The sequence below is a fragment of the Cervus elaphus genome, chromosome 8 (assembly GCF_910594005.1).
Source record: "Cervus elaphus chromosome 8, mCerEla1.1, whole genome shotgun sequence".
Lineage (NCBI taxonomy): Eukaryota > Metazoa > Chordata > Mammalia > Artiodactyla > Cervidae > Cervus > Cervus elaphus.
Window position 1 is genome coordinate 6,602,503 of NC_057822.1, and position 12,090 is coordinate 6,614,592.

Below are 12,090 nucleotides of genomic sequence, written 5' to 3' on the forward strand. Positions count from 1 at the left end.
ACATCTATACAAAGGCATTAATATAAAAAACCAATTGTGCCCAATTTTAATGAATCTGATGAAAAGTTGTTTTGTGAATTGGTGCTGAATTACTAAAATAATTCTCCACTTTTTGATTTTAAAAATTTTACTTTTAATTACAGAATATTGTTAGAATAATACAGATGGAGATAGACACTAGTATAACTGTGACCAATACCAGAAGGAAAACTGCGCTACATACTTAACTTGTTCACTCACTCTCCACAACCATAGAAAACAGGCACAATGTGTTCAGGGTATGTGCAGAAGCAGCCAGAGACTTGGGAGCAGAAGGCATGCAGAAAGCTTTAGCAAAGAGAGACTGATGGATAACTTTACACAGAGTTCAACGCAGCAAATGGGCAACAACTGGCAGGAAGAGAGGAGATAGAGCTGGTCTGGCCCTCTGCCCTTTTAACTTCCCAACTGGAGTGTACATGTCTGCTGAGAAGGCTGGGGCACTTAGAAGCCAAAAGCAGCAGAAGGAACAGGTTGGGGGTAAGGCAGGAGAATAAGGAAGGAAAAGCGGGTAAAATACAGTTAGGTCATGGAGATGATATCTTCTCTGGCCATTCCGAAGCTAATGCCCCTAGCAGCTCACAGAAACAACAGGAGAATTTTGGTATTCATTAAAACCATCAGCAACACTGATATGGGAAAAAGACACGTTTGACTTTAGTCATCAAGAACATGTAAGTCATTCAACAATTAAAATAGGAATACCCACAGCTAGATTTCGTATAGAACAAAGAACATGCTCCCTGCCCAAATCTGTATTTAAATAGGAGTGGCAACATAAAGACATCTACTTGGTGGAGTATTTCACTGTTACTTCTGAGGTTGTTACTGCAAGGGATGCAGACCCACAGGGCGGTGGATCACAGGAAATCACTATAGTACACTACCCAAGAAAGACCACTGGCTCTTTTAACACCAAGTCCCAAAGAGTTATGGCAAAGGTTTTTCAAATGTTACAACACTCACAATAAAGCACAGTATTTGGGGCAGACTCAAGAAAAAATATATTCCTTACTCTAGCCCCCATTCCTGGACATTGATTCCCTCCCACTCCCACCCCCAAATGCTTGGATATGCATCAACATTTGGGATATTTCTTAATTCCTATTTGAACTGAGATAAGGAGAATTGACATTACTGGGCTTAAATTGGGTCAATGCTGACATAAACAGGTTAAATTTGTAAGCTGAGAGAATGGAAATACATTCCTATCTAGGTTTATTAATTCCTTGTGACTAGGGCAAAGAGAAGATCATTCAGTCTGAGACTAGGACAATCAACCTATTTGGTAATTATCTCCAAGACTAATACATATAAACAAGTGCTTGGTTCTGTACAGATCTTTCAGGAGAGTGCACACAAGAGCACTAGTGTTTAAATTTTTTTCATAAAGAATGAACAAAAGGACATTTCTCACGTTGGAGTTATGTCGGTTTTTCTGTCACATGATCAATATCACCCAAGAGCATGCTAATTCAGTGTGAATTCAGTTTCTGCTATTGGAAAAACAACAAGAATACACATTTCACTGTACATACACATGCCCTTATGCAAGCTAAGATAAACACTGGGATGTGGCCCTTATCAAATCCTAGAGTTAGCAGTACAGGGAGATTTGATCTTAAAGGGTAGAGGGGAAAGAATACAGAAACGACCTGATTCCTTGGGAAGGAACTCTATGCTTCCTTCCCCAGTCAATTCCACTTGCTCCTTATGCTCCACCATCACTTATGGTCCTAGCTTTCCTTGAAGATATTTTCCCTACAATATTCCCTACAGTGATCCCCAAAGAAAATTCTTAAATTCTGATCAATGGCAATAACAACAGTGGGCATCTCTTGCTAAAATCACCACTGTTGATGAGTCCTTGGTCCCCAAATCTGTGTCTCATTTTTCCTTTCAATCTGAATCTTCAGTTAGCTTTCACAAAGAGGAAAGCTTTAAAAAAAGTTAATTAGAAACAATGAGGAGAAAAGCGATGATCATTGCCTTCACCGTGCAGAATCCTGCTCTCAGGAAGATAGAAAGATACAAATGCATGAGCAACTCAAGGAGAAAGCCCTTTGAAGGGAAGATGTGTGTGCCCAGCTACTATGGTGAGTGAATAGGTGTGGCAATTCAGGCAAAGTCTCTGGTTGTTTTTTTCCAAAGCAGCTGTGACCACCCTATCACAGTTCAACATTTCTCCTAGTATAGCTCTTTGGGTCAAGGATGGGAGAAATTACTTTGAAAGATTTACTCCATTTCCAGGCCTGAGCATTTACCAGCATTTATCACCTGGTCTTCAGATTTCCAGTTATTTGTGAGGCTGACTTTGATGAAATAATTCGCTAGTACTGAGAGAATACAAATCACTATTTTGCAAGAGAGAATAATATTCCCAAAGCCATGGGTCAGAATTTCAAGTGGCTTGTCTTCTGTGATATTTTAAATGGTGACCCACAAGAAAGAAATTCAGCACAGTAAGAGAAGCTTCAGTCTTGACAGAGCTCTTTGATACAGAATACAATTGTACCTTCAAATGAATCATTCCCCATTCATAATTACAGGACTTAGTCAGTGTGCACTCTTTTATGTTTAATAAGAGCTGAGCTCCGGCTGAAACTCTTCTCACATTCTGTACATTCATAAGGCTTTTCTCCTGTATGAACTCTTTGATGTGTGATGAGGTTGGAGCTCTGGGTGAATCCTTTTCCACACTGCACACACTCATAGGGTTTCTCTCCTGTGTGGGTTCTCTGGTGTTTAATTAGGTCTGACCTTTCACCAAAGCTTCGCCAACACTCGTTGCACTCGTAGGGCTTCTCTCCAGTGTGAATTTTCTGGTGTGTGATGAGGTGAGAGCTCCGGCTGAAGCTTTTCCCACAGGCATTACATTCATATGGCTTTTCCCCAGTGTGGGTTCTCTGGTGCTGAACCAAGTGTGAGATGCGGCTGAAATTCTCCCCACATTCATTACAGTGGTACGGCTTTTCCCCCGTGTGGGCTCTGCGATGGCGCACAAGGTCAGAGTTCTGACTGAAATTCTTCCCACACTCATCACACTTGTAGGGTCTCTCCCCTGTGTGGACGCGATAGTGTTTGATGAGATCAGATCTCTCACTGAAGCCTCGCCCGCATTCGTTACATTCATAAGGCTTCTCACCTGTGTGGGTCCTCTGGTGCTGAGCTAGGTGAGAGCTCCGGCTGAAGCTTTTCCCACACTCCTCACACTCGTAGGGTTTTTCCCCACTGTGGGTCCTTTGGTGCTGGATGAGGTGAGACAGCCGGCAGAAACTCTTCCCACACTCATTACATTTGTGAGGCTTTTCTCCAGTGTGGATTGTCTGATGCTGAATGAGGTGAGAGCTTCTTCCAAAACTTTTCCCACATTCATTACAGTCATAGGGCCTCTCCCCAGTGTGTGTTCTTTGATGTTGAATAAGGTGGGAACTCCGACTGAAGCCCTTCCCGCATTCATAACACTTATAGGGTCTGTCACCCGTGTGGGTTTTCTGATGCCGATTAAGGTCTGAGATCTGACTAAAGGCCTTTCCACAATGAGAACATATATGATATCGGATGCTTGTGTGGACTTCTTTGTGGACAAGCAGATCTGTGACTTGCTGGAGAGGATAGCTTACCCACTCTTCTGCCGTTAAATCTCCCCATTGTCTTTCTGATCTATCCCTGTTGTCAAAGGCCTCTTCACTTTCAGGATTTTCCTCAGTATTACCAACAGGTCTTTCAGATGCAGTCTCAAATTCCACATCTTCACTAATCTCTTGCTTTGGATTCACCTCGTTTTCACTCCTGATTTCAAAATCTGTAATCAAGGGTAAAGAATATTATTGGTAAACACACACAAAAATGATCTACTGTGTGCTGGGCACTGTGCTAAGTTCTTTATGTGAATTACCTCAACCACCCTGAGCACCAGACATCATGATGATGTCCACTTTATGAATGAGAAATCCAAGGTCCACAGAAATGGTTCACAAAAGGTTAAACAGTAGTAAATGGTAAAGCTAAGATACAAATCCAGGTGTCTTGATAAAAGTTAATGCTTTGAATCACTACAGTTAATGGTTCTTTATTCAAATTATATACGTTCCTGGTGTTTCAAAAGAAGAAAACCAGAAATAGAAAATATAAAAGACTCTAGGAACTTCCCTGGTGGTCCAGTGGCTAAGACTTCAAGCTCCTAATGCAGGGGGCCAGGGTTTGATCCCTGGTCAGGGAACTAGATCCCACATGCTGCAACTAAAACTGTGTGCCACAACTAAGACCCAGCACAGCCAAATAAATAAATATATATATATAAAAGAAAATATAAGACTCTAAATTAGAACTTCTAAAAGCAAAGAGCCTAGATATTTTCTATGTGAATGCATGTGTGTGTATATTGTATGTTCTTGTCAAGTCTTCATCATTAGCATTATTTAATATCCACTAAGCACCTACTAGGGGAAAAAAATGGACTTACTGGGTTAGCATGGAGAAAAACAGATTTTTATCAATCTATATCAGGTCTCACTTGACAGGAAAAATGACTGCCAAAGTTACTTGCTACTTTTCAGCGGCTTTTTTTTTTTGTACTTTTTTTTTTTTCCTGCTTCACCATGCAGCTTTTGGGATCTTAGTTCCCAGACTGGAATTGAACCCACACCCTCTGCATTGAAAGAGCAGAGTCTTAAGCACTGGACTGCAAGGGATCTCCTCCTCACTGGCCTTTTAATGCAAACAGAAGTGAGACAGTTGGAGAAGGCAAAAAAGATGCCTGGTTCAGAATGCTTTTGGCATTGACTAGGTAAAGACTTTAAAAGAAAATCAAAATACACAAAGTCACTGTGTATAAGAAACTTTCTACCAGTCACGTCTTTTCCAAGTTGTGTCTCTTGGTACACTTTTTATAAAGAGGTTACTAGGTATTCTGGGGGAAAAAGGTCCATGGACAAATTAGTTTGGTAAATGGTGCATACAACATCCTCTTCCTAGAAATTTAAAATGCCCTGATACCAGATTATAGGTTCTGAGGAGTCTGAAGGTTAAAAAAAAGTCTTGTAAACATTATTTAACCCATTCCCAAACTTATTTGGGCAAGAAACTTTTTTTTTTTTTTTTTTTTGGTGCTTCCATGTTTCCATCTTTCCAACAAGCATTCCTTGGGCTGGACCACTGAAGTATAAATTCACATTTCTTTAAGATTCTAATTTCTTGTTTTTGTTGGATTAAGTGGAATACTTGGGTTCCTGACTACCACAGATCTGGGTAGATAGAGTCATTTCTAGTTGCATTTCTAAAGGAAGGATCCAAGAAAGTTGAGACATCAGAGAGAGTCCAGGTTAAACAGGAAACCCTTCAGAGTTGCCATTTCTTTGTTAAAAGCTATGGGGATAAAGCTTTCAGAAAAAGAAATAATCCTAATGAATGGCAGATAACCTAGTGAACCATACATGGTTGCTAACTTCTGTCAAGTCCTAACAGGAGACAAAGTGAGTCAAAAGACTGTTCAGCTCAAGAACAGTTTATTCTATTGCACCCAGACAAAAGGGTATCTCACAGAAGACAGGTTTGCAGGCCATTAAAAAAAATTAGCTTCCCTCTTTAATAGAATTTGTGATCTCATTTAGTTCAGGATTCTCCTGGAACAGCATCTGACACACTCAAAATCTATGATCAACTCTGAAACATCTCTAGACAAGTACCTACTGTGGATAAATAAAGGACCCGAGGCAAAGCTAGGGCTCTGAAGCCAAAACAAACACAAAAAGGTGGCTTTTGCCCTCCTGTCAACCTCGGTCAGCACCCCTTCATCTTCTAGTAAAAGCACCATTTACAGGGGCATTTATAACCTGGCAAGTACCATTATGTCAGACCTGTTTGGTCAGTGATCTGTACAAACAGGCTGGAGAATGGCAAATGATTCAGGGCACAAGAAATCTGAGTGTTTCTAAAATGCACAGAAACAATCTTTCATCCTAGACGACATGACCTTGATATTCCCTCACTCAAAGATCTGCCTGAGGACTCAGCCCACGCCAAAATCCAATTAGGTGCTTTAAAAATCAAGTAACTAGGTTGTGTTGAAAGAGCTAAGGCATTTTTGATAGTCTCAAAAAACGTGGGGTGGAGAAAGAGAATTCTTACCTAATGAGACAACATTTCCATAATTCTCCTGCATAACATCCCTGTAAATGTCCCTTTGTGTAGGGTCCAGAGGTCTCCATTCTTCCCGGGTGAGGTACATGGCCATATCTTCAAATGTCACAGGTGCCTGAAATCACACATTGCTTCCTCAATACTTGGTATCTAGGAAGTTAGTACCAATTTTTCTTCTTGAAACGAGAGACATGGCTAGAATTGTTGAGAAGGCAAAAGGCATTAGGTCTGATATGTAGAATCCAAAGGAGAAATAAGTAAGCAACAAAGAGATGTGGTTCAGGAGACAGCAATTTATGAGCAGATTGCTTTGGTCCCGTGGCCGGATACCCCTGCCCTCCTCTTAACAGTACTCTTCTCAGCACACATCGAACATCTACATCATTCCATACCTTTACCTACAACGTTCCTCTTTTCTTGGAGTATCTTCCTCGGACTAGTGAAATCCTACTATTCCTTAAAACCCTGTTCCAGCACCAGCTGTTCCTCAGTGCCCTCCCCCCCCCCCACTCCCCGCCGCCCATTCCGCGCTCTGCTCCACTCCTCCCTCCCACACCTCAGAGAGAATACTCCCACTTCTTGGTTCCCACAGCACCTTGCTCCTACAGAAAATAGTGCTTTTATCACGCTAGTTTCATGGCTAACCGGATGCATCTGTCTTCCTACAGACTGAGCAGACAGGGAGGGCACGTTCCATCCATCTTTGTCTCCCTAGTATTGAAAGGCAAACAGCAGGTGTTCAATAAATGCTTGTTTGTGGCTATACTGTCCTGATACTGGGTCTCTGGAGGCAGAGTGGCAAAGCAAGCGAATTACTAATCCGAGGGAATTTCCCATAGGGATTTGCAAAGCAAAGAAACGCGGGCACGAGGTGGTTAAGCACAGGCAGGGTCCGAGAAGCCACCCCCGGCTTACCTGGGACCCAGCCATGAGCAGGGTGGCTGCCATCTCGGGCTCAAGGATTCGCCTCCCAGGAGAGACAGCAGGAAAAGCAGCTAGCAGACAGCGCTAAAGGAGGCGAAAAGCAGGGCGTGAGGCACAGAAACAGGCCCTGCCCACTCCCCGGGGCTTGAGTTCTGGCCGCCCAGGCGGGTGGGGAGGGCCCTGAACCCGGGCCGGGTCACTCTCCTCCCTGACCCTCGAGCGCGACCCGCCCTCTGTGTCTCCGCCACCAAGGGGTGGAGGCTGCCAGAATTTAATAAGACAACCCCCTGGCTCGGTCCCTCCCGGACCCGGGGGTCAAGCCGATGCTCTCTCAGGGAGGAGGCTCTCAGCCCAGCCCACAGAACGCCTCTGCTCCTCCATGGCGAGGCTGGGCCCTTTCCGGCAGCTGCCTCGGCCAATCAGCGAGCGAAGCTCCAAAAGCACTCTGCCAATTAGATTCCGAGTATTAGGCCCACCTCCCGTAGCCCGGCAGAGCCCCTTTAGCGCGCCTGCGCCCGACCCCGTGGCCTGTCGGGAGTTGGAGTTCCACTCTGTCGTACAAAGGCCAGTCAAGAGGCCAAAAGCCACGGAGGGAAAGAACAAAAGGGTGAAGGAAAAAAGCGCGTCCTCCTAGCCAGGGCGGAGTATCTTTCACTTTCTTCTCTTGGAGAGAGCAGCCGGATTAAGCCAGAGAGGTTGCCCTGCTTCTCGTCACACCTCTAGAAGTTTATCTTGAGTCGAGCTTAAGTTAAGCTTAACTGCGACATTGAGCCTAATATAGGTGCTGGCCTGTGTTGGGTTCCTCTGGGATTAGCTCTCATCTGACGACCCAGACTTGAGAGGAAAGCAGCAGCCGCCCACTCCCCAGGGGAGACTCGGCGGCCGCGCTGGAACTTTGAGCTCCACCCACGCACTACATCTCCCAGCAGCCACCGCGGCATTCTCACACTGCTGCGCAGACTACAACTCCCAGGAGGCACCGCGCAGCCCGTCCGCAGGAGAGTGAGGTCCGCGGCAGGGCCCGGCTGGGTCCCGGCTCCATCGCTGTTAACCCTGTAGGGATATCCAACCGCGTCCTTCTAAAACAGGCTCCCCTTGAGCGGCCGGCTGATTTGCGCCTAGCGGAGGGGAAGCAAAAGCCGGAGCGAAGTCAGAAGCGAGGGTGGGTTATAGGGCGCGTAAGGTGGAGCGAGCCGGGCCCGGGGGTTCGGAAAGCCTGTCCTTATTATCCCCGAGGGCTTGCCTGCTAAAAGAGTTCCTGGTGCCCTCCCGCGTCGATGGGATCGTGGGCCTCTAACGGCTTAAGCCCAACGGGCTCTCAGGATGTTACCAGCCCTTGACCGACTTAAGGCAGGAAGCCGAAAACCCGAATTGGGAACCAACAGACTCACCTCCTGGCCCGCAAAAGATGCGTTAGGTCTCCGGCTTCAAAAGATCCAAGAGGCCTCAAAACAGATTTCAAATCCGCAAGCAGAGTTCTCTTGAGACTGCGGACGTTTGGAAAGATTCTAGGGATCACCGGCAGACCCTGGATATCTTAGACCTGCAGGTAGATCTCGAATCCGTAGACATGCAGGCAAAGCCCAGAGATGGTAGGCGGTTCCCAAAGACTCACAGAATTCCCGAAACATCAGACTCTCAGGCAGCTCAGAGAAACCACAGGCTCCTAGGCAGATCTCTGAGACCACAGAACTAGCCAAGAAATATCACCAGCAGCTAAGCTGCATTCAACTGGAGCTCTTCCGAACGGAAGGACTTGCAGCCTTCCCTTTCCCCAGCCAGGATGAGAAAATGAGACAATGGAAGCGGAGCACTAGGGAGAGCAGGCATTCTGCGCGAAGGAGAGCTCCGAGCTCGCTGTAGCCTTGGAGAGGGAAGTGATGGAAAAAGAATATAGCAGCTTATTAGGGACTCCCACCCTCTTCAAGTTATAAATATCCCCAGAACCTTGGCCATGTGCCCAGAAGCCTGTTGTCTCTAACTGTACAGGAGACTTCTCTGCCTGGGCTGGGAAAGGGGCTTTTCTTTTGTTTTGCAGATATGTCCACCCACCAAGTGACTTGAATTTTTTTCATCAAACGTGACTCTAGGCTACGCTTTTATTAGTGAGTGTCCTGTTCCCAGTGCCCCGTTATTTATGGTTAATAACTCAAGTGTTTAGAAAGAACTCAGGACCCTACCCAGCCAGGAGGCAGACTCCCCCACTCCCCACTGCCAACTGTGAGGTAAGAAATTTTTTAGATACCACAGAATTGTACCATCCCTCCCCCATCTAAAATTAATATGGGAACCACACACACAAAAACATAGAATCGTAGAGGATCCCCAAGAGGTGGTGTCCTGAGTGGGGGAAGTGTGTGGGCATCAAGGTCAGACAGACCTAGGTTGGAATCCAGGCTGTGTATCTCTTTGGAAAGTCATTTCATCGCTCCAGGCCCGCTTCCCTTTCTGGTGAAATTGGGTAATCCATACCTAAGGTGGTGGTGAGCAGTAAGATGATTTAAAGCACTCCATACAGAGAGAGCACTCAGATGATCGTTGATATTACTATTAATCCTGCCTTTGGTGGCAGGAGAGACTTTCAGAAAGCCTGTGGATATTTTCACTGGCTCAGAACATCTGAGAAGTCGGAGTGGCTGGATAGCTGTGGAGATCTGCTGGTGACCTTATTATCCAGAGTGTTTCTGCTGAAAATCCAGAGGGAGCTGGCAGTTGAGTCAGTTTGTTGAGTTCAAGAGAACTGGCGTATTGAGCCAAGTAGAGCAGAAGTATTTGGGGCTACCAAAAACTCAGCAAGGTGAGGCGTCACGCTCCCAGGGAAAGCTCTGGGACAAGGAAGAGAGAGATCAGCTCAGAGTTTGCAGGTTTCTAACTGGGCCGAAGGTGAGGTGAGTGCCCGAGCCCCTCGGCTCAGTGGGGCTCCCTTTTCATCCCTTCTCTGACAGATTGCTTTGTAAACTTTCTTAGGCCTTTTCTTTCCCCTTGTTCCAGAGCTTTAAGTCCTTCTTTGTCCTCTCGCCCGCCGTTCCTTTTATTCCTCAGGCCTGCCTCGGGGCAGGATGACTCTCCAAGCCTAGCTTGGCTGCTTGCCTCCTCCTATGAGTAAGTGCTTTTCTCTTTTCACCTGGGACCCTCTGAGGGTTGAGAAGAAGGGGGGCTGAGAGTGGATGGAAAGCAAGAGTGCATTTGGTGCCCCTGGAGGGGTGGGCAGTGGGGAGGAGGGGGAGGAAAGACTCTGGGTGAGGGGTTTCCTGTTGCAGCCTTCAGCTGGACTCTGAGGGTTGGGGTCACTGGAGAAGGAGGTGGCTTCCTGCCCCATTGTTCAGGACTTCATTGTTTTTCATGAATACGTACTGTGGGTGGGTTTTCAGTAACTAACTTGGAAAGCTGTGTTTGTTCCCATTTTTTCAGCATACAATCAGCGCCTACTGTGTGCAGAGGCAGCAGCACAGCCTGCCACTGGAGAAGGGGGCCAGGAGAACAGTTTCATTACAGTCTCCAATTTAGGCTTTTGACAGTGTCTCCAAATGGGGTTTTACATTATGTCACATCCACTGACCAATTTGATCAAAGAGCCTCCTTGCATATCCTGAAGCTTGTTTCTTATTAACAGACTGCTATGCCTACTGAGCACTATAAATTATTATATCTTAATAAGTCTTTAGTATATATAGTATAATGTATAAATACAATATATATTTATACAAATGTAAATAAAAGTATATTTTTACACTTTAATAAATTATATATATTTATTAATATATCTTAATCCTATAATTATCCTGTGAGCAGCACAATTATAATTTTTTGTATCTGGAAGCATTCATTTGCGAGACATTGAAAAAGATGCCTCAATATTTATGATCTTGTTATCTCTTCATTTTTAAATATACCAGGAACATGAAAAAAATAAAAATCAGTGATCCAAAATCCTCTTTACCCCTGCTGGGAGCAGAGATGAAGCCTCATCTTAGCACAAGGAGCTGGGAGCGTGGGGGACACTTAGAGTTACAGTCAGTCACTGCAGCCCAGACGCGGGAGCACTCCGACGCGAACTAGTCTGCTCCAAAGAGGGGTGGACTCACAGCTTGGGGAGGTGGGTAGGGGAGGAGTCTTCACAGAGGAGGCGACGGCGGAGCTGGCTCGCAAAGACGGTAGGAGTCTTGGAGGTGGAGAACGAGGGGAGGGAAAGCATTCCAGTCTTCCAGAACAGCATGTGCGCAGCCACGGAGGCGTGAAAGGACAGAGCGCGTTTCAGAGTAGTCAGGATTGGGTCTGGTTGGAGGGAAGGACGTGGGGGTGGAGTGGCAGGGGAGGAAGCAGAGCAAGCACAGTCCCTGATGTCCCTTCGCCCGCCCGCCCGCCTGCCTCTGGCCCTGGCTGTGGCTCAGCGATGCTGGTGACAAGGTGCAGATGGGGTTGGGGGTGGCCTGGGGTGAGAAGAGCAGATTGACTCTGCAGGAGGGTGGGGGGGGGGACTGGGAAGCTCTTTCTGACCTCATGCATTTCAGCTGGTTTTCTCCTGAGTGTCAACACTGAAAAAATGTAAACAATTGCATTAAAAATGTGCCACAGGCTTATTTCGTATTGTTTAATCTATTGACAGGCATCAGGCCTGATCTGTCCTATATCAGCTCCGCGCTGGGAGATAGAACACTGCCCCTCAGTGATTGCAAGGCTGCCGTGAGGATTACATCTGAGAATGGCTGCAAAACGCAGGGGCCCAGAGGAGGGCCCTGGCACATACTGGCCACAATGGTCATGGAGCAGGTAAACGCATCACAGATGCTGTCGGAGGTGACACCGTACTTCAGAGTGACTCCGAGTGTGCATGGGGCCCCGAGTTCAAGTCCAGATTCTGTCTCCTTGAAGCAGATTACTCTCTGAACCTTGGATTTCTCGGTCTGTAAAACCAGTATAATAATACAATACATAGAAACATAAAGTAGAATAGGGCTTGCCAGGGACTAGGGAAGGAGGAAATGG

The 12,090-nt window shown here is 46.0% G+C and overlaps 1 protein-coding gene across 7 annotated transcripts; it reads right to left on the reverse strand.

Annotated features, from left to right (window-relative positions):
• Positions 1–109: 109 nt before the first annotated feature.
• Positions 110–9,018, reverse strand: ZNF436 (zinc finger protein 436). Of its 7 annotated transcripts, none has more exons than XM_043909198.1 (4): positions 8,496–9,018; positions 7,096–7,188; positions 6,169–6,295; positions 110–3,844 (listed from the first exon to the last, which is right to left on the reverse strand). In XM_043909198.1, the coding sequence occupies exons 2-4, from the start codon at positions 7,126–7,128 to the stop codon at positions 2,592–2,594; spliced, it is 1,413 nt and encodes a 470-aa protein (XP_043765133.1). In that variant the 5' UTR covers positions 7,129–7,188; positions 8,496–9,018; the 3' UTR covers positions 110–2,591. The 7 variants fall into 7 exon arrangements, with proteins under 7 accessions (XP_043765133.1, XP_043765136.1, XP_043765135.1 ...); XM_043909201.1 differs by lacking the exon at positions 8,496–9,018 and adding an exon at positions 7,822–7,963; XM_043909200.1 differs by lacking the exon at positions 8,496–9,018 and adding an exon at positions 7,581–7,741.
• Positions 9,019–12,090: the final 3,072 nt, after the last annotated feature.